This window comes from Vombatus ursinus, unplaced genomic scaffold, assembly GCF_900497805.2.
Source record: "Vombatus ursinus unplaced genomic scaffold, bare-nosed wombat genome assembly UNPS02012082.1, whole genome shotgun sequence".
Classification (NCBI taxonomy): domain Eukaryota; kingdom Metazoa; phylum Chordata; class Mammalia; order Diprotodontia; family Vombatidae; genus Vombatus; species Vombatus ursinus.
The window spans coordinates 3,833,111-3,856,253 of NW_020951860.1; the positions used below are offsets into that span (position 1 = coordinate 3,833,111).

At 40.5% G+C, this 23,143-nt stretch overlaps 1 protein-coding gene across 1 annotated transcript in view; it reads right to left on the bottom strand.

Annotated features, from left to right (window-relative positions):
- Positions 1-23,143, bottom strand: part of BID (BH3 interacting domain death agonist) — a 51,219-nt gene that overhangs the window by 12,153 nt on the left and 15,923 nt on the right. Inside the window, exons 2-3 of the mRNA XM_027857287.1 lie at positions 8,820-8,900; positions 1,838-2,033 (exon numbers count right to left, since the gene is read on the bottom strand). Of these exons, the coding sequence (XP_027713088.1) occupies positions 1,838-2,033; positions 8,820-8,828 (205 nt within the window). The 5' untranslated portion in view covers positions 8,829-8,900. The remainder of the gene's footprint in view (positions 1-1,837; positions 2,034-8,819; positions 8,901-23,143) is intronic.

Below are 23,143 nucleotides of genomic sequence, written 5' to 3' on the forward strand. Positions count from 1 at the left end.
TTTTTAAACAGTAAGTGAAACCCAATGCCCAAGCCCTTTTTGAATAGAAGAGCCAGGGTTTCCTGGTCCCTGATGCTTTGAGACCAACTATCTCGCTTTAGAGAAGCAGGTAGAAGAGAGTCGTTGATTATGTCCTGGCTCTTTCCAACATGAAATGCCAATAAGCTTCAGGATATGAGACCTCCTAATATACACTAGAGAAGTACAGCCTCACACTCTGAATTAGAGTGAAGTTAGGGACCCAGCTGTTTTAGAGCCCCTGTGTTCATACAGGGACAGGTTAGGGAAGGGAGAGCCATTCATCTAATCCAGAGACACCCAGCTGACACAGCTCATAATGCTAATGTGCTTTGCTCACAATAACACTATGAAACAGACAGTGGAGGAATTATTATTCCAACTTTTTACAGATGAGCACCCTGAAGTGCACAAAATTTAACTGACCTAACCAATTTATTCAGTCTCATGTCTAGCAAGTAACGTGATCTTTCCTAGAACTAGAATTCTCCCATGATCTTCTGACACTAGTCAGCTGTCCTAGTCACTATACCATGCTGACATAAAACCCATGGACCAAGGCAGCTTTTAGGACCAGATGGGACATCCTGAGAGTGTTCTGGAGCATCTGGCCTCACTCACGTGATGGCCTGAGCCATAGGGCTGATGACTAGATCTCCTCCCTGGCCCACTGTGTGTTCAGCTGGTGGGGTGCTGTGCTTTGCAATGTCAAATATATGATTATTTATCAAAAGGGATAAATAATCCATTCCTGAGAACATTCTGAGGATGGGGTGAATATGAGCCAGGCTCCATACAATTTTAAGACCTACAGACAAAACTGTGAATGTAACGTTGGAAATGGAAAAAAAATTATAATCGACAAGAAGCCTCATCTCTCCAAGAATCTAGTCCATTTCAGCATCTTGTCTCTGGTCACAGGGCTTGTGGGAATGGGAAGCTCAGAAGTATCAAAGACAAAAGCTTGGGAAGTGAACCCTCAGGGTAAGAGGAGAATACTGATTTTTTTTTTGAAGGGGGGGGGAGGCAATTGTGGTTAGGTGACTTGCCCAGGGTCACACAGTCAGTAAGTATCTGAGGCAGGATTTCAACTCCAGTCTTCCTGACTCCAGGGCTAGTTGCTCTGTCCACTGTGCCACCTAGCTACCTCTTTGTTTGTTTGTTTTTTAAATTTTTTTTTCTTTTTTAAAGTAGAAAAAACTTGGGAACCATTGGCTTTTGTTGTTGTTCAGTCATTTTTCAGTCATGTCCAACTCTTTGTGACCCCGTTTGGGGTTTTCTTGGCAAAGATACTGGAATGATTTGCCATTTCCTTCTCCGGCTCATTTTACAGATGAGAAAACTGAGGCAAACAAGGTTAAGTGACTTGCCCAGGGTCACACAGATAGTAAGTATCTGAGGCTGGATTTGAACTCAGGTCTTCCTGACTCCAGGCCAGGTGCTCTATCCACTGCACCATCTAGCTGCCTCACTTATTAGCTATAACTATGTAATTATTCCATAAGTATTTGGTAAGTACCTACTGTGCCATGCACTGTGCTAGAAACAGAAATACAAAGCATGAAACAAGTTCTACTCTCAAACAGCTTATGTACAATCCTATGCAAGTCTGCTAGCCAACCTCTGATTCTTTCCTCATCTGCAAAAAAAGAATAATATTTGTCATCTTTTTCAATCAGAGTTCTTGTGGGATCAAAGGAGACAATGTATGTGAAAGTGTCATACACATGTGAGGCAGTGGTTTTGTAAAACACACAACCAGGAACTCTCCACTGCTCTCTGACTAGCCTGGAAAAAGGAGACAGGATCAGAGGCCTACCTAACTCCTCTGCTCTGGGCATCTCAAAAAAGCACCGATTGCCATCTGTCTGCAGTTCATAGTCATCCTCCAAACGACCGCCCTGGGAGACTTTCCTGGTCAGCTCGCTGCCCAGCTCCTTCAGCTCCGTCTGGAAAACGTCGTTACTGGAACACTGCAGGAAGTTGTACAGCAGCAAGCTGGTCTGTCGATTGTCCTTGGAGCAACAGAGAAACCAATTAGCAACTGGTCTGGTCCTGGAACACCCTTTAGGTACTAAGTTACCATTGCTTAACAGAAGAGGAGAAAATGCTGCATGATTAACTTTTAAAAGCATATGTTCAGGGCAGCTAGGTGGTGCAGTGGATAGAGCACTAGCCCTGAAGTCAGGAGGACCTGAGTTCAAATGCGGCCTCAGCCCAAACACTTGACACTTACTAGCTGTGTGAACCTGGGCAAGTCACTTAACCCCAACTGCCTTAAAAAAAAAAAAAAGCATTTGCTCGTTTGGCCAAAAGGTCTCAACTGCTCTTTCGGTATCAGTTTTAAACGAAAGTACACTAAGAGTTTGGGGACAAACTGTAAAAATCTTAGCCAGGATGGCTTGGGTGTGGGTGAGCTCGCTCAATACATACAACAAAAAGACTTGGGTGTCAAAGGGTTTTTAGGTCTCAGTTTGTACAACCTCTAGACAGCAGAGCCTGCTACATTACTGCTGCCTAAGTAAATTTTGTGGACTCATCTCCTTAATTCCCAGCACCTCCTCATACCCTACCAAGGCAAAATATCAACAATATACCTTCCCCCTCCTTCTAACTTACCTAGCTCTGTTAATGGAACCAGGGTCACAGAAGTTTTTAATCTCAGAGTCATCTTTGATCTTTCCTTCTCCTGCAGCTTGCACATCAAATCAGCTGCCAAGTCCGCAATATCTCTCATATGTGTTCCCTTTTTCACACTCATTCTTCAACTATCTTAGTTCACTCCTTCATTCTTGTTGCAGAGACTAGTGGTCTCCAAATTTTCTGACCATGCCCCTCATCAATAAAAAATTGTTGAACAGGTACCCATAATACATGTATATTTGCTTATTTATAAATTAAATACATGTACTAGTATATTAATAATTGTGTAAATTACAAAGCTCATACAAAAATGCAAAAATTTTAAAGGATTAGATAAAAATAAAATAATATTTGATCCTAGAATCAATAGGGAACCATTGCAGTTTTTTTGAGGAGGGAAGTGATGAAACCTATACTTCCAGAAAATCACTTTGGCAAGCTGAATGGAAGGTGGATTGGAGCGGGGAAGAGACAAGTCATGTAGGGCAATAAGGAGGCTATTGCAATAGTCTAGGCAAGAAGGTGATGAGGGCAGAGAGAACTGATTGTGTGAGTATAGAGAAGGTGACATATATGAGAAATGTAAAAATAAAAGGATAATATGGTGAATGAGAAGGATGATAGCACCTTCGATAGCAATAGGGAAGTTGAGAAGGGAGAGGGGGAGAGAGACAAGTTCTGATGGAGACATGATGAGTTTGAGATGCTTGTGAAATCCAGTTTTAGATGTCCAAAATACACTTGGTGATACAGGACTAGGCTCAGGAGAGAAACTTGGGCTAGATAAACAGATCTGGGAATTGTTTGTACAGAGATGATAATTGAACTAATGGGTGCTGATGAGATCATCACATCAAATGAGATAGTATAGAGAGAAGAGGGTCCCGCATGGAGCCACAGAGAACATGCACAAAGACATCATGTGGATGATAATGGAACAAAGGAATTAAGTGGTCAGACAGGAAAACCAAAAGAGCAATAATGTCAAAAAAAATGTCACAATAACACAGAGTACAGAGAATCCAGAAGGTGATCAACATTTTCAATTGCTATAGAAAGGTCAAGAAAAATGAAGATTGAGAAAAGGGCATCAGATGTAATTAAAAGATGATTGAAAATTTTGAAGAAAACCATTTTAAATGATTAAGGTATCAAGAATAAGGAGGAGGTCAAGTACCTATGAAACTATGATCATGGAAACAGGTGAGTTCAGAAAAGGGTTAGTTTTTTTTTTTTTTGTAAAGATAATGTAATCACAACCCTTATTCACTCTTTCCCACTGAATAATGAAAAGTGTGTTAGAGGCCACCCCAGAGAACACCAAGCCTGTTTGCTGTGGTTATCTAGAGGTCAGGATGTGAGGTCACTGAAGGGGAGAAGTGAGGGTAGTGGAAATTGGCCTGTGTAGCTTTTAACGAAGCCCGAACCAGGTTAAGTTGGGAAGGGGAAGAGTTTGAGGAGTGTTGAAAGGTATAATATTGAGTTGGAAACTGGGTAGGGAGGTGGAAAGGAGTATGACCTGTCTTCTCACCTACTGATTGATCACCCATCCCTTTGGGTCAAGCCCCTGCTGCAAAGTGGTCTAGATTATTGTAATGGCCCCCTAACAGATCTTCCTGCCTTCACTCTGATCACTTTTCCAGTTCATCCTTCATGCCTGAGTAACAGTACTCTAATAATATTACTTTTCTACCCCAAAACCCTGTGGTTCCCCATTTACCAGTATCAATCAATCAACTATTAAGTATTTATTAAGTGCTTACTATGTTCCAGGCACCATGCTAAGTGATGGGGATACAAAGGCAAGAGAGGCAATATGCAAAAAAGGGCAAGAAACAAGCATTTTTATGTAGCGCCTACCATGTGCCAGTCACTGTGCAAAAACAGTAATGACCACATTCCTTCTCTTTCACTACTTCCTCCTTCTTTATAAAGAAGAGGCAGGGGCATAAAAAGAGGATGAAAGAGAATACGATGGAAGGAAATTATAACAATATACTGTTATACAATTAACAATTATAATTGTGACTGATTTCCTTCCTAATACTAAATGCATTGTGTTTGTTCAAAAACTTTATAATTTTATGTAATCAAAAGCATTTGTGGTATATCTTATGATTACGTTTATGCCTTCTTTGCTCAAGAACTCATTCGGCCCCTTCTAATTGCTCAAGTGTATTTTTATTTCTATGTTTTTGTATCTCCTTGCGGGTGGGGAAGAGGGAACATTTCAACAATCTTGCCTATCTCTGGCTGGACAGGCTGGTTCTGCTTTTTTGTCTCTTGCGCTACTTCTCTGTTATGTTCTGGTCTACATCTTGCCTCTGACCCAATCCTTGGCTTTTGAGTGCTAACTCTGACGTGCTCACTGACCTTTTCTCCTTTCACAACAATGGGAGTTGACTCATCTCCGAAAGACCCTACTGGATGTCAGAGAAAGTACTGGTCTACTTCTCCTTGACTCTACCCCTTCCTAGGCACTATGCATTTCCTATTTTGGGTAGTCATCCAGTAGGAGCTGGCCTCGTCCCCTAACGTAGCTCTGAGAGGAGCACTGGGTACACCTCTTGGACAGCACAGAGGCATGTGGGCCCTTCTAGGCGCTGTCTTCCCTCTCAGTGATGAGGGTAGAATGGCCCTGTCCCTTGCTAAAGCTCCACCAGGCCAGGGCTTCAATAGCTTCAGGCCCCTTTTACTTGTCCGGCTTTTGGCTCCCCCTAGTGTCATCCCCACTTAGGAGACCTGCAGGCCTCTAGTCCTATTCTTATCCAGTCCTCCTCGGAGTAGTGTTTCCCTTTGATCTTAGTTATCATTGCTTCGCCTGGTGCTATCTCTGCAACTTTCGTGCCCTATTCTTTACATTTTAATTCTTTACTACTGTGTCCCTTGAAGATAATGAGATACTTAAAAGACATTTGTTTCCACTATTAGATCTTTTTTAAAAATTAAACTTTATTTTTTAATGAACAAAAATCTATTTTTATCTCTCCCACCTTCCTTTCCCCATGTAAAAGAAAAACAAAATCTTTATAATAAATATGCATAGTTAAGCAAAACCATTGTCACTGGACTGAAGAATATGGGGAGGGGGGTTTAAGGTATAAGAAAACTAGAAAGTGTTTGTGTGGGGGGGCCAGGTTATAAAAGACTTCGAAGATTTTGAATTTAACCCTCGAGGTAATAGTAAGCTATTGAAGTTTATTGAGGAGGGGGGTAACATGGTAGGAACTGCGTCTTAGGAAAATAACTTTGGCATCTTGAGTGGAGGAAGTGCTAGAGTGGAGAGTCTTCTGGTAAGAAAACCAACCGGCAGGCCATAGTGAAAGTCCAGGTATATGGAGATGAGGGCCTGTAACTAGGCTGAAGGCAGTGCCAGAGAAGAGATGTTTGACAGGCCTTGAAAATAGATTGGATATAGGGGGTGGAGAGATAGTAAGGAACTGAGAGCCTGGGGACTGGAAAGATGGAAATGATAAGGAATTTTGGAAGTGGAGACTTTTAGGGGGGAAAGATAATGAGTTTAGTTTTGGACACTTTGAGTCCAAGTTAGGTGGTACAGTGGATAGAGTGCTGGGCCTGGAGTCAGAAAGACCTGAGTTCAAATGTGGCCTCAGACACTTACTAGCTCTGTGACCCTGGGCAAGTCACTTAACCTATGTTTGCCTTGGTTTTCTCATCTGTAAAATGGGGTCATAATAGCATCTACCTCCCAAGGTTGTTGGGAGGATCAAAGGAGATAATAATTTTAAAGTGTTTAGCACAGTGCCTGGCACATAGTAAGCACTACATAAATATTAACTACTATTGTTATTACAGGATATTCAGTCTGATATATCTACTAAACAAATGGAGATGTGAAACTGGAGGTCATCAAAGAGGTTAGGGCTAGATAAGCAGATATGGGAATCATCAACATAGAGATGACAACTGAATTCAACGGGAGCCGATGTGATCACCAAGTAAAACAGTTAGGACAGAGAAGAGAAAAGGGCCCAGGACAGTCCTGAGGGACACCTACAGTAAGCTGGCTTGATCTGGATGAAGATACAATAAAGGAGACTGGGAAAGAGCAGTCAGATAAGTAGGAAGAGGACCAGGAGACAGTAGTTTCCCCAAAACCTAGAGAGAAGATGGTGATCAACCTTTGTCGAAGGCTGCAGGGAGGTCAGGACGGATGAGGACTGAGAACAGGTTATTGGGTTTGGCAATTGAGATGGGCACCTTTGGAGAGAGCAGGATAGGAATCAAACTGTACAGAGTTAAGAAGTGAGTGAGAGGAGAGGAAGTCGAGACTCATATTGTGACCAGCCTTCCCAAGGAGTTCAGCCACAAAATGCAGGAGAGCTACAAAACAAAAATCAACAGAGATAGATTAAATGAGGGTTTTCTGAGGACGGGGGAGACATGGGCATGTTTATTATAGGCAGCAGGGAAGCAGCCAGTGAACAGGGAGCAACCACAGACAAGTGAGAGGACAGGGATGAAAGTGGGGACAACCTTCTGGAGAGATGGAGTGGGATCACCTGCGCATGTGGAGAGGCTGGCTTTGACAAGGAGAAGGGCCATCTCTTCTTGTGAGTCAGGGGAGAAGGCATCTGAGTGATGTGAGATGAAGAGGAAGGCAGCAATGAATGGTCTCGATTTTTTTTTCTTCAGTAATATAAGAGACAAGGGTTCTTTAGCTGAGACAGGAGGGAGATGACATCATCGGATGTCTGAGGAGGGATGAAAAGGACTGGAAGAGCTGCTGTGGTGACTGGGATACCATGTTAAAAAATCAGAGAGATTCCGAGCAGCAGTGAGGGCCCAGGTGAGGTTGTGTAATATAAATATCCATACTATAATGGAATTATTGTCCAATCATTTCCCAGAATTATGTCACTTTATATTTTGCTTTTTGAGCTTTCTGACCCTTTCCAGTCTTCTTAAACTTTATTCTCTTCTGTGTACTCTACTTGCCACAACACAACACTCCAATCTCTTTCAGATCATGGAGAATTTTGGTAGATGTAATAAACCCTCTAATGAATGACAATGAGGTTGGAGGAGGTGAAGCCATGACTAATTTTAGATTTTTACACAGTCGATGAATTTTCTCAGATAAAAGGACTCTTAGAGCTCAGCTCACCCCAAGCTCTTATTTTATGAGGTCTCTTGGACCTTAAGAGAGGAAAAGATCTGCCCTATTCACAAAGTAAGTGGCCAGGGTGAAATAAAACCCCTGATCATTAGTGATCTTTCTATTACACTAAATTGTTTCTTCCCTTTCTTTTCTTTTTGGAGGCAGTTGAGGTTAAGTGACTTGCCCAGGATGACACAGTTAGTAAGTGTCTGAGATCACATTTGAACTCAAATTCTCCTAACTCCAAGGCCAGTGCTCTATCAACTGTGCCACCTAGCTGCCCCCCTAAGTTTTTTATATAGATAATCTTCTCAGTATGCACTCAGTTGGAAACACTCTTAAGTTTTCTGCAGTTGTTCAGTTGTGTAACTCCAATTGGGGCCTTCTTGGCAAAGATACTGGAGTGGTTTGCTGTTTCCTTCTCCAGCTCATTTTACAGATGAGGAAACTGAGGCAGAAAGTATTAAATGACTTGCCCAGGGTCACACAGCTCATAAGTGTCGAGACTGAATTTGAACTCAGGTCCACCTGACTCCAGGTCTGGCTCTCTATCCACTGCATCGCGCCCCCCCCCCCCCGCCCGTCCCAGCTGCTCTACTTCACAATAAGTGCAGCTCCTTTATTATTACTTTCCCATCCCACCTCACCCTGTTAACAGCTCTGTAAACATGGATCACAAATTTACCAGCTTTTTAAAAACCACCCAAAAGCTTCCTGATGTACTTGGGAGGTAAAAATAAATATTTAAATAATAACAAATATTTAAATATCTTATTTTCTAAGTACCCCAAAAGAGCTCTTTCCACTGGCAAGGTTATTTTTCCAAGGTCATTTTCCTCGACAGTGAAACACATATCCCCTTGGAGGGGCATGGGCTTTCCTAAGTCAGTGCTTGGGTCTTCCGCTCACTAGTGAGCTGCATAAAATAGAAAGCACTCTCTGCCTGTCTTTTCCTCTCTGAGTGGCTTCTTTCTTTTCCTTTTTCACTCATCAAACTCCTACATTAGCATCCAACTTGGGGGGACTTGGCTCTAACCTGATCCATTGCAGAGTCACTTCCAGACACCAGTGCCTCAGTGGAACCTCAGTGTGGCCTCCCGGGGGTCAGGATAGCAGCCTGGAAGAGAAAAATGCAAACAAGAGGAGTGGGTAGAGAGCACAGGGACATGCATTCACCCGTTAATAAGCAGGTTCACTCACTTGCACCAATCAAGGGGAGCTTATCTGAACATACCAGTGTAATTTCCTGTGTGAACTGCTTGACTGAGCTCTTTGGAACGACTGTGGGTCTCACTTAGGAAGCCCAGTAGTGTTCTGTGGCTTGTTATAGTCAACACAATGCCATCCACAAATAGTACCATTTGGAAGTCCTCACTCTCTACAGAGAATCCCTCATCCATTTGTTCTCTCTGCAGGCCATTGTCCACAACACTAGCAAACAAGCATCTCCTTATTTTAGGCCTCACTTGACATTGAAAAAAAAAACCAAAGTAAATTGTTATGGTTACATCTTTGAAATAATCTTAATATGAGAAGTAATCTTTAAGCTTCAATAGCTTAAAGCTGCACTAAGACTTATAGGACAGGCTATATATTCCTGGGAGGCACCTAATTGCTGGAGAGTCTTTAAGGCTGTATTTTATTCTTTTTTGTAATCAACAAACAATACACAGAGAAGAACCTTGTCTTGTTTATGCCTCTCAGTCAAATGTGTGGCTGTTAAGACGTTGTCTGCTGAGGGGTGGCTAGGTGGTGCGGTAGATAGAGCACCGGCCCCCAAAGTCAGGAGGACCTGAGTTCAAATCCGGTCTCAGACCAAACACTTGACACTTACTAGCTGTGTGACTCTGGGCAAGTCACTTAACTCCAACTGCCCCCACCAAAAAAAAACAAAACAAAGTCACAAAGCTATTTGAAATTTGGCCTTCCTGACTCCAGGCCCAACACTGTGCTACCTAGCTGCCTATATCACTCCATTTCTCCCTGTGCTTTACCCTTCATAAATGTATTCTTCATTCTCACTAAGACGTCCAATCCCCCCACCCCTCAGTACTTTCTCATTCCATTATCCCTGCTCCGACTTCATTTCCATCCCTTCCCAATCTCAACCCTATAGTTAAAGTGTTCAGCTACCCCCCATCCCTAAGTTCTTTCTGGTCCTGTCACTGTTCACGCTTTGCCAAACCTCAGCCCTGGATTAGCCCCACCATCCACCTTCTTTGCTACTATTCATGTGCTCCTAAATGGACGTGGAGAAAGTCAGGCAATGAGCTGATGGGGTTGCACTACAAATTATCCTATTTAACTTTAACAGAGCCCTCACGGCAACAAGGCAATTATTTTACTCCTCCTTAAGTGATTCCCTATTCCAGTCCCTACAGAGGCTATTTCCAACCTTCTCTTCAATCTTCAAACATCCCACACCATCTCAACTGAAGACCTCATTTCATCCATTACTGAGAAAATGGAGCCCACTGTCTTCTTCTTCTTCTTCTTTTTTTTTTTTTTGATGAGGCAATTGAGGTTAAATGACTTGCCCAGAGTCACACAGCTAGTGAGTGTTATGTGTCTGAAGCTGCATTTGAACTCAGATCCTCCTGACTCCAGGGCAGGTGCTTTATCCATTGTGGCACCCAGCTGCCCCTCTCCCACTCTCTTCTTTACTCCAGTATCTGATAATGAGGTAGCATTTCTCCTCTGTCCACGTCAATAATTCAAAATACTCTAACTGCTTTTAAAATCAATTATAAGCTTCTCTTCTTAGCTGTTAAAGCTCTTCACAAACTGGCCCCAACCTGCTTTTCCAACCCTCTCTGGGGCTAACCCCTCAACTCAAAATTGCATTCACAGATTAGTCCCAGCCACACTCTGTGGGGTCATCCCTCCTAAAACTTGAACGCCCATCAGAGTACTTCCCTTTAAGAGTCAGTCAATGGATGCAATTAGCTTAAAGCTACGCTGGTAGGGAAGAAAATACATAGAAAACATATGTGGCCAAAGCAACTTATGCTTCCCATACTGTAGGACCTGATAGTCTTTCCCTTCTCATGCTGCTCGCTCCCTGGGTACAGCATCTTTGAGGCAATCCCTGAGCATGATCCTCTCCTCATCTGGCCTCCTGAGGGCCAGGACCAATTCTCTTTTGAATACATGGTTAGCTCTCTTCTCTAAGTTGCATCCTTCCTCAACCACCTCTAGGGCTAGCAAGCCAAGTTGCTCTTCCATTTCACATTAGGGAAATTTCATTACACTTCATAAATAGGAAGCAGGGTACAGATAAGACCGAGCATTTTATTTAACACTTCAACACCTTATTACCTCTGTTATTTGCCCCTAACTTTCCATGACTGCATAAACTAGATGTGTGGAATAGAAACCAATTCCCTCATACTATATTATATATCATCTCTTTCCCACATTCTACTCTCTAGCCCAGATTCTCCACCCCTGGTCTAGCCAAACTGAACTTCATGCTGCTCCTCAAAGTTAGTAATTTATTACACACACACACACACACACACACGCTCACATGTATATGTGTGTGTATGTATATACTTATATATAATGTGATATGTATGTATAAATATTACGTTGTTGTTCAGTCATTTTGTTCGTGTCCAACTCCTTATGACCCCATTTGAGGTTTTCTTGGCAAGGATACTGAAGTGGTTTGCTATTTCCTTCTCCAACTCATTTTATAGATGAGGAAACTAAGGCAAACAAGGTGAAGTGATTTGCCCAGGGTCACACAGCTAGTAAGTGTCTGAGGCCAGATTTGAACTCAGGAAGATGAGCCTTCCTCACTCTAGGCCCAGCACTCTAGCCACTGTGTCACCTCGCTGCTTTATCTATCTTTCTATCTATCTGTCTGTCTATCTGCATATATGTGTGTATATATGTCAGTCATTTATTTTATATATGTATATGTGTGTATGTCTAAATATATGTGTATATGTATGTATTAAGCACCTGCTATGTTAGATACTATGCTAAGAGTTGGGGGTACAAAAAGAGGCAAAAGTTAGCCCTTGCCTTCAAGGAGTTCATAATTTAGTCACATACGACACTCCACCTCCTAACTCCATGTCTGTCTCTGCACTGTCTATCTCCCATGCCTGGAATATATTTTCACCTCACCTACACCACTAAGAATTTCCTTTACTGATTTCCCCAGCTTCTAGTGCCCTCTTCCTGCAAAACTGACCTTGTATTTATTGTGCATGCATACACACACACACACACACACACACACACACACACACACACATGCCCATGTTATCTTTTCCAATAGAATGCAAACTCCATGAAGGAAGGGACTTTGTTTTTTGTCAAAGTATCCCCAGCACCTAGCACAGTGCCTAGACCAGGGGTGGGGAACCTGTGAGCTCCAGGCCACATGTAGCTTTCTCGGTCCTTGGGTGCAACCTTTTGACTGAGTTCAGGTTTTTTTTTTCTTTAGTGAGGCAATTGGGGTTAAGTGACTTGCCCAGAGTCACACAGCTAGGAAGTATTATGTGTCTTGAGGCCGGATTTCAACTCAGATCCTCCTGACTCCAGGGCTAGTGCTCTATCCACTGTGCCACCTAGCTGCCCCTGACTGAGTCCAAGTATTACAGAACAAACCCTTTTATTATGGGTTATTATTACTATATGTATTATTATTATTATATGAAATTTGGATTCAGTCAAAGGGCTGCACTTGAGGACCTAGAGGGCCACATGTGGCCTCAAGGCCACAGGTTCTCTGCCCCTGGCCTAGACCATACAAGGTACTTGATAAATGTTTGCTGAATGACTGAGTGATTGACCCAGCAAAGGAGACAAGAAGGAACAATCAGATAAGTAAGAGAAAAATCAAGGAGAGGGTCCCACCAGAGGTTAAGCACAGAAAGAAAGTTTCCATATACAACAACATATTCAGAGTAGCATTTTTTTTTTTTTGGTGGTAGCAAAGAATTGTAGGGGCAGCTAGGTGGCACAGTGGATGGAGCACCGGCCCTTGAGTGAGGAAGATCTGAGTTCAAGTGCAGCCTCACACACACAACACTCACTAGCTGTATGACTTTGGGCAAGTCACTTAACCCCAACTGCCTCACTTAAAAAAAAAAAAAAAAGAACTGGAAACAACCTAAATGCCCATCAGTGAACGAAAGGCCTGACAAACTGTGGTACACGAAAATAAGGGAAGATTACTGCATGATATGAAATGATAAATAATGAACTTAGATGAGCTTGGAGAACCTTACACGAACCAATGCAGAATAAAGTAACAAAATCAGGAAAACAATACACAAGATGACAAGTGGAAAAGAATAACAACAAAATACCCTGAACATTGTAGAATTATAATAACCAAAAAGTTTAATCAAAAAAAAAAAAAAAGTTTGGTCCTATAGGAGAACTTAGAAAATTTGCCATTCTCTTTCCTTTGCAGAAATGGGGGAAAATGGATATGAAATACTGCATATGTCATCAGACTTAATGGATATGTTGGTTGGTTTTGCTGGACTGCTTTTATTTCTTAAAAAACAAAAAACAAGACAACAACAACAGCAACAACAACAACTTGGGGGCAGCTAGGTGGAGCAGTGGGTAGAGCACGGGCCCTGGAGTCAGGAGGACCTGAGTTCAAATGCGACCTCACATACTTCACACTTCCTAGCTGTGTGACCCTAGGCAAGTCACTTAACCAAACCTACCTCACCAAAAAAAAAAGAAAAGAAAAAAAAAAAACCTCTGTTGCAAGGGAGGGATGGGTGCCTAAGGAAAAGAGGATGTATTTGGAAGTGAAATGAAATAAAAACCAAAGATATTAATTTTTTAAAAAAATTTTAAAAAAGGAAAATACAGGGGGACACAGTTTCTAGAAGTAAAGGTTCCAGTATGGTCAAATGCTGCAGTGAGGTCGTTAAGGGCTTCATGGGAGACTAAGAAAATGCCAGTAGTTTTCACAATTAAGAGGTTACTGATAAAACTGGAAAGTGTTGAGGCCAGAAACAAGACGGAAAGCGGTTGAAAAGTGACTGAGAATCAGTTGGGGAATGGCTGAACAAGTTGTGATAGATGATTTTGATGAAATACCACTCTGTTGGAAGAAATAATGAGCTCAACGATTTTAGAAAAACATGGAACATGAACTAATGAGCAAAATGAGCAGAACCAAGAGAACATTGTATACAGTAATAGCAATATTGTTTTAAGAATGACTTTGAGCAGTTATTTTGTCTATTATAAATACCCAAATTAACTATAAAGGACATATAAAGAAAGACTTTATATCCAGAGAAAGAATTGATAAACAGAAGTATCTATAGAATAATGGTAGCCTTCTCTAGGGCAGGGGAGATGGGAAGAAAAAAAAAGAAATTTACATGATAATTTTGTTGTATATTTGAAAGCAATAGCAAGTTGTGCATAGTAGATTTGTAGTTTCATGTATAATCATCTTTCTTCATTGCACTATGTTATGGAAATGCTTGTTTTATTCCTTAAATTAAAAATACAATTTTTTAAAAACTGATTGGGAAGAACGAAAATTGAGACAGTTAGTTGGCATGGTAAATGGTATGCTGGGCCTAGACTCAAGAAGGCTCTTATTCAGATTCTACCTTAGACACTTATTGTGTGATCTTGGGCAAGTCACTTAGCTTTGTCTGCTAACAAAATAATAGCACCTACCTCCCAGGGTTGCTGTGAGAATCAAATAGCAAAATATTTGTAAAGTGAAGACCAGAGTGCCTGGCACATAGTAGGAGCTAAATAAATGCTAACTATAATTATTACTATTGTAATAATGAGTGTAGGTGGCTTTTTCTAGGAGTGTGCCTGTGAAAGGGAGATGCAGTATCAATATAAGGAATGAGGACACTGCAAATCAAGTTTGTGGACAGAGGAAATTTGGACATGTGTTTGACAACATGGAAGTAGCCAGGCGGTCAGGTCAATCTGAAGATGATTCCTGGAGATGGGAGGGGATGGCGTCAAGGCCACAAATAGAGGTGTTGTCCTTGGCAAGAACGACCTTCTTCAAAGACCAGATCAAAAGAGGAAAGATTGGTGATATAATACGGAGGGGATTTTGAGGTATAGAATTAGTGAGAAGAGGTATTTCACGACTGGGAGGGAGAGAGAAGAAAGAAGAAAGGTCTTTAATTGAGAAAAGGAGAATCAAGCCTTGAGCAGAGGAGAAGAAGTTTGGTACAACTGCTACATGGAAAGCGATAAAAAGTCAAGAGAGGCAAGCTAGTCTGGAAGTTAGGAAGATCTGGGTTCAAGTTCTATCTCTTGACACATAACTTAACATTTCATCTAAAGTTGCCAAATAGGTGCTACGTGCATTGGTAGAGGCAGTTCCTCAGGGTAGGTAACTACTTGCACTGATGAAATCATATGTCTAATTTTTTAAAAAGTCAATTAGAGGAGAATAAAAGAATTGTCATGCACCAAGGAGGCCCAGCTGACATTAGATAACATAGATTTATATTGGAACTAGTTGTCACAGTTGTGTGGATGATGGGGATAAACCACGGTTGGCATTTGGCAGGGTCCAAGTAGTCCAAGAAGTACACTGGGGAAGAAATTTAAAAGTTCAGCAAACGCACTAGTTAATTATAAGGTCAAGATTACAATAGGAAGTGAAGCTGAAGTAGGGGTGATGGACTGGTCGAAGAGGGAGGCACGAATGACTAGAGATTTTGGTAAGGATGAAAAATAGTTTTAGGAAAATTAATGCACAAGAAGAGAAGGAAGGATCAGAGCCTGTGGTCAAATAGACAAAATTTCAGAGTTCTAGATCTTGGACCAAGAACATATATATAGCTGATGGTGAGAACAAGGATATGACCCGTCACTATGAAAGAATGGGTCATGGAATGGAACGGAATAAAGCTGCAGATAGATCATGGGGATTGAGGATATTTATGAATTGGGAGACTAGCAAAGTTAAGACGACATAAACAAAAGCAACCCAGCCTGTTTCCATCTTCCAGTTCTGTTCCAGGCTTAATTCACTGTCTGTCCACAATGACAACCCAAGATGCATGTTTTGATGAAACTCTGTGAGCTGTGCATTCAGTTGCATATCATGGTCCTGACATTCTTTATATGCTTGTTTTTTCCTTTGCCCAAGAGACTAAACTCCTTTGAGTGATTATGGATCTCATTTATGAAGCTTACAGTATTCTAGAGTTCAAGGAGATGACCAGGATGTCACATGAAAACAGAAGCATCTGGAAGATCTTACAATGAATGGGGAAACATCTCTTCCATATGAACTCTGAGCTGGACATTCTCCATGAGAATGGCAAAACCTGTGCCAAGCATACATCTTTCAGTATTATTCTTCAGTTGATATTAATAATAACCATCTGATATTAATTGATTGAAACATAATATTAATAATAAAGTTGATATTAATAAAACATTCATTTTAATATTTAAGTGAAATTATTATAGTTGTTGCATCTTTCAAATAATCTTATATGTTTTTAATACACATATAGAGAGGTACCTTAAGTAGCATTTGGTTCAACAGTGGGATCTTGTTTTCTCTACACTTTTCAGTAAATTACACGTGACTACAAAAATGTGGTATGATGTAGCATATCATTTGTGAATACCTACTTCTTCCCTTCTCATACCTTCCTTCAATTAAGGATGTCCTTAATATATGGGTAGATTATTCTCCTAAGGATTTGTAGAGATAGGAAAGTTAATATATGAGTTGGTAGCTAATATTTCTTTGATCACTTTTTTTTGGTAGTAATAATAAGTGATTTTAAAAGTGTTCTTTAAACTAGAATTTGTATGTGACCCTCGAATGTATCTTCTATCAAACTTTATTTTTTCTTTTCTATTTTTAAAAATGCATGTAATTGGCTCACATCAACATGACTTTAAAAAAAGATTTTTTTTAAGCAAAAAAGAAAATGGAAAGAAAAAAGGTTAGATGAATGAAGTATGATTTTTAAATCTGTTTTACTGGAATTCTTTTTTTTTTTTAAGTGAAGCAATCAGGGTTGAGTGACTTACCCAAGGTCACACAGCTAGTATGTTAAGTGTTTGGTCTGAGGTCGCATTTGAACTCAGGTCCTCCTGACTTCAGGGCCGGTGCTCTATCCACTGCGCCACCTAGCTGTCCTTACTGGAATTCTTTTTAATGATTACAGTGGACTTTTTTTTTTTAATGTACATTGGCGTTTGGCTTTTTAATGTGATTCATTTTAGAGATGAATCCAACAAAAATTGGTTTTTTTGGTTGGAATTCAGATCTAAAGAGATTTAGTTACTGAAATGCCAAGAGGACTTTGCCCTTGCTATAAGGCAGTTTCATGCTATGAACTCCTTGGTACAGCTCCTAGCTGGGATTCCTTTTATAATATTTATTATAAACATTCATTTTGTTATAAATTGGGTTGGGTCAGAAAGTTTCACTATAGCCCCAAGTCTGTATCATCTAATAGTGAAAGGAGCAGTCCTTGATTCTGGGCTTTAGCTCTGGCACATGAGATATTTGAAAAAGCAAGTAACTGAAATTGGAAATCAAGTTATAAATAAGGATATGGAGAATATGCAGGCTATGAAGCAACTAAATGGACATTACTGTAAATGAGTAGGACAAATGAATAGAGGAAGAGAGCATCCTGCAAATTAAGCAAGAGAAACAATGAACCAAAATGTTTTATGAGAAAGTGGTCTGGGGTGAAAGCTAGAGGATATGAATTTGAAAAAGAATTGTTGAAATGAGAGTAGAATTACAAAGAGCCAATAAGATTGTGGAAAATATATGGAAGAAGCAACATAAAAGGAAGAGCTGATTTTTTTATTTAGTTTTAAGAACAGCATGAAAATGGGGTTAACAAATTTCATATGTATTCAGAATCCATCATAAGTACAACCTTAACCTAGACTTGGAATACAAGATACAGAAGTCCTTTTGTGTCCACCTGTTCTTAAAACGGTACTGAAATACAAATGAAGGAAAAGATTTATGTGTTATATATAGTCTGGCTGGAAAGTGATGTGTGACTGATTTTTAAAAATAAATACTACAGAATTAAAAAAAATAAAAGTTCTTTATTATGAACTTATATATTAAAAATGAACATTTTAATATATAAAGAATAGAAAAGATTGTGAACTTATGTTACATACAGTTTTTAAAGTATATATTAAATTTAACACAGAAGTAATAAAACTGTCCTGCTTTATCCATGTTACCTTCTGAACTTCCTTCTCTTTTATGTAACATTTTCATTTTTGTCTTACTATCACTAACCACCAAGTAAGTCTCCTCTCCCAATAGCAGCCCTCCTTTGTAACAAATAAGTCTAGTCAAGCAAAATAAATCCACACATTAGCCATACTTATAAATGTGTGTCTCATTCTGCACCTCCGGTATCAGTATTGGTGATTTTTTCCCTCTTTCAGATAACTTTATAAATTCTGTTTCAGATATCATTATTAAACCTATTGTCCAATGCCTTAAAACTCTGTCACTCGCACCATGGATTAGGATCCTCCACAGCTACGTGGTCTCATTTTGCAGCTCTTCCTACTTTGTGTTTTCTTCAGTGTCATTTCTACTTCCTTATATATTAACCATGACATTAAGAGTCCAACTGTGGAAGCTCCACTTAGCACTGGTGGAGAAAATAGTTTGCTATACGAATTTTAATTTTAATAGACCTTTTCCATTTTTCTCATCTTTTTGCTGTCCTTCCAGTTTCCTGCTTAAATTCTGCCAGGAAGATCTGGCTTAATAGCCAAGTATCCTATACATGGGTTTTTATCTCTATTGTTTCTCTGTTGTTTTATGAGGTTCTATTGCTTATAATCTTTCACTATCCTCCTCTATAAGATTTTTTTACAAACAAGTTTATATCCTAAACCACTCTTGCACCTGACTGCCATCGCTTTACTTAGCAAGAAGATAAGACAATTGCTAATTGAGACTGTTTTGGCCTGTTGTGTTGTTTTTTTTTTAATGGCAACCGATTTACAGTAGTTAAACTTCCTGTAGAAATGACGATAATTTACATTGATGGACTTTGTTTTATTTTCATGGTAACCTTTCTGCTTATGCTCATCCTGGGCAATGAAGAACTGGAGACCTAGTATTCCATGACATTATACTTCTTGCTGTCTTGGAATGCACAATAAAACAATTCCAACTCCTTCATTAGCTTCTACAAGGAGAGGCTGTGAGGCACCTTTCCATTCAGCTACAACTTCCTTTAGTATTCTAATTTAATCATTTATAGTAAGAATGCAAATTACAGATATTACTCAGTTCCTCAAGTAGTGTGCCTATTCGTGGGTCATTGGATAAGGACTTAACATTTAAGTTATAACCAGTTAAATTCATATTTATATACAGTGTAAAAATAGTGTGATTATAACCACCCGCTACCCCCTTTTCTGCCACTGTCACTACTGAAAGGCATTGGGAAGGAGAGGGAACAAGCATTTATTAGGTACCTACTAGGTGCTAGGCATTGTGCTATGTGATTTACAAATATTATCTTATTTGATTTGAAGAAGTAGAAAAGGACCAGACCACACATGACTGATGGCCATTTTGTAAATTTTTTTCTTAATTTTTTTTTTTTCTGATGAGGACAATTGGGGTTAAGTGACTTGCCCAATCACATAGCTAGTATTATGTGTCTGAGGCTGGATTTGAACTCAGGTCCTCCTGACTCCGGGGCCCGTGCTCTATCCATTGTGCCCCCTAGATGCCCCCTTAATTTTTTTCTTAAAGAATTCATCATCTAGCAGCCAGCAAACTGGTGATGAACCTGTGGGTACTAAGCAAATGGGCCATTTTTCAGAAATCAGACATAGTCTGTTGAGATTGCATTAGTAAGGGCAGAAAACAGAACAATAGCAAAGGACCTAGAGGAAGCAGAAATTGGAAAGAAGACTATCTGAAATGTCAGCTGCAGAATCCCAGGCCCGTGGAAGAGGACTCAGCATTAGTCAATATTCATTCGGCCCACTCAAAATGGAGGCTTAGGCCACACCAAGGAAGAAGTAAGTGAACACGGACAGCATTTATGAAGCACCATAGTGCAAAGAGGGCTGAAGTTGAAGTCAGAAAGACCCAAGTTCAAGTCTGGCCTCAGACACATCCTAGCTATGACCTTGGGCAAGTCACTTAACCTGTCTGCTTCAGTTTCTTCAACTGTAAAATGGAAACGTTAAGAGCATCAATCTCGCAGGGCTGTTGTGAGGATCAAATGATAATGGCTAACATTTATATATCACTTGCAATATGCCAGGCACTGTGTTAAAAGCTTTAAAATTATTATCTTTTTTTATCCTCACAACTCTTGGAAGTAGGTACTATTATTATCCCCATTTTATAGATGAGGAAATTGAGGTAAATAGAAGTTAAATAACTTGCCCAGAGTTACATAGCTAGTAAGTGTCTGAGGTCGAATTTGAATTCAGGTCTTCCTGACTTGAGGCCCAAGGCTCTTTCTACTATGCCACTAGGAGGCACTTAATGTTCACAGTGCCTGGCACATAGTAGGTGCTGAATAAATGTTTATTGATTACTTACTAAGTGATTCTCTACCCTTGAATACACAAGGGGTATTCAGTGTTTTTTTTGGGGGGAGGTAATTGGGGTTAAGTGACTTGCCCAAGGTCACACAGCTAGTAAGTGTCAAGTGTATGGTCTGAGGCTGGATTTGAACTTAGGTCCTCTTTACTCCAGGGCCGATGCTCTATCCACTGCACCACCTAGCTGCCCCTCATAAAGGGTATTCAAAACCTTGTCTGCTCCAGTTTCCAACAGTATCTCCTCCCAACACTTTCTTCAGTGAGACCTTTACATCATACTTCACTGAAAAAAAATTTTAAAACTTCCTCTTCTCCTTTCCTCTTCATTTCACAAGCCCTCAGCTTTACCCCGACCATATTTTCCTTTATTCATGTATCTGGAACGTATCTTCCACATGCACCCTTGATCCCACCCCCTCCCACCTTATCCAACACATTGCTTCAACTTTCATCCCCCTTTTCTCTCTAATTTTCATTACTTCCCTTTCTACTGGTTCCTTCCTTGCCTACAAACATGCTGAAATGTCCCTGCCCTGCAAAAAAACCACTTACACGCAGTCTCCACTTCCCGTCCTCTCACTTTTCTAAATCCCCTGGAATGTTTGCTTCCGAACTTATCAATCAACTAACATTCTTCTCTCATCATAATAATCTCTTATTTGCCAAATTTAACAGTCTCTTCTTAGTCCTCACAGTCTTTACCCTCTCTGTAGTGTTTGACATCACTGATCACCATCTCCTTCTGTACATTCTTCTCTCTGGGTTTTTGGGACATAGCCCTCTCCTGGTTCTCCTCCTGACTCTTTAACTGATTATTCTCAATCTCCCGGCGGGCTCCACCCAAGGCAGAGGACTCCCAGAACTCTATAGCTAGCCTAAGTCTCCCTCATATGTTCCAGTCCTGTCCCAAACTGTGTAATAGACATTTTCATCTGGACTTCCTGCATGTCCAAAAGTGAACTCATTCTCTTTTCTTCCCCACCACCCCTCTTTTTTTTCTCCCCTCCCCCCTTTCCCCATGACCCCTCTTTTAAACTTTCCTATTGTTATCATGGGCACCACCATTCTTCCAGTCACCTAGATTTGCAACCTCAGGAAATCGCCAGCTTCTCACTCTCACTCACCTTAACATGATATCTAATCACTTGCCAAATCCTTCAATCTCTCCATATTTTGAATATTCACATTGCAACCACCCTTGTCCAGACCCTCATCCCTTCTGGACTATTGCAATCACAATTTGGTCTCCCTGGCTCAAGCCTCTATCTCCACTCCAATTCCATCTTCCACACAGTCACCAAAGTTATTTTCCTATGTGGCAGGTCTGATCATATCACTCTACCCACCCCAAACTCTAGGGACTGCCTATTGCCTCTAGAATCAACACAAACGCCTCCATTTGGCATTTAATTCTCTTCATGATCTAACCCCTTCGCACCTTTCAAATCTTTTTACACATTACTTCCCTCCTGACATTCTGTGATGCAGCTATACTGGCCTATCCTCTCTGCTACTAGCCCCTTTGTGTATATTATATATGTATGCACAGTGTGTCTCCCATTAGAATACAAACTCTTCGACAGCAAGAGGAGGCCTGTAGTATAGGAGAAAGGGAATGGGATTTGGAATCAGAGGATGGGGGCTCTAATCTTAATTCTGACTCTTATTGCCTGTGTGACTTTGAACAAATCACTTAACTTCTTGGTGCCTCAGTTTCCTCATTTGTAAATGAAGGTGTTACACACTTGATGCCTTGAGGTCCCTTCCAGCTTTCAGTCTATGTAGTCTATGAGTCTATGAGGCAGAGTTTTACTTTTGTCTTTGTATACCTTAGCATAATACCCGGCACTATTACCGACTTAAAAAATGTCTGCTGATTAACTGATTGCGTGCCATGATCGCCTGTGGTCTCTCCTTGTGTGCTTCTTCATTCATGTACTTCGGTCACATGTTTCTTCTATGCGCTCTCTTCTGCCCCCTGACCAGACTACTCCACAGAGGCATCCCAGAGGGGAGCAACCCTTCTGGAGAAGCGCCCCACAGTTCCCACCACTAACTGCCACCTACAGGCAGGGAAGCCCAAGAGTCCTGGAGATAACAGCATCCTCCAGACCACTGGGTCTACTTCCAGCTCTTTTTGTCAGCTCAGCTTCCAACCTTGAATCCATGGTGGGTCCTCGTCTCTGCTGCCTGCGACCATGCATTTTGAAGATTCGCCCTGAGGTTCTCATGTTTCATGCTTGTCTCAATGTTTCTGAGGCTGGCAAGTTTAGTTTAGCATTTTAAAGACCATGTGAACTATTGTCAATCTTGACCCCAGTCAATGATCAGCTACCCTTTTCATTGTATCTGGGAGAACCCCTTCGCACTTCACAAAAGGATAAAAGGCTACAGATATGTGTTTGTACTTCTTTTACACATTAACCCTTTGTTATCTATTTCAGTGATCACATCAAATGGGCTTAGGGGCAGGAGAATGAGTTCTCTCATTATGCCAAGACATAAATACCCTCCTTAAATTTGTAGATATAAGAATTTACTAGCATGGTCTTTTCAGGTAATAATAGTATTATGCTACTCTTAAGTGTTCTACACTGAAGATTCCTGTTACATAAGGCCAAAGTCTTTAAACTGATTTTAAAATAAAACTGAAAAATATTTTTAACTTTCTAAAATTTAAAAATGACAAGGAATGGAAACTTTCTGGTGATAATTACAGCCTAACATTTAGTTCATGCTAAATCTTTTTCTATAAGAGGGGGCCCTTTACATTTTCCAAGGATAGGTTTTAGA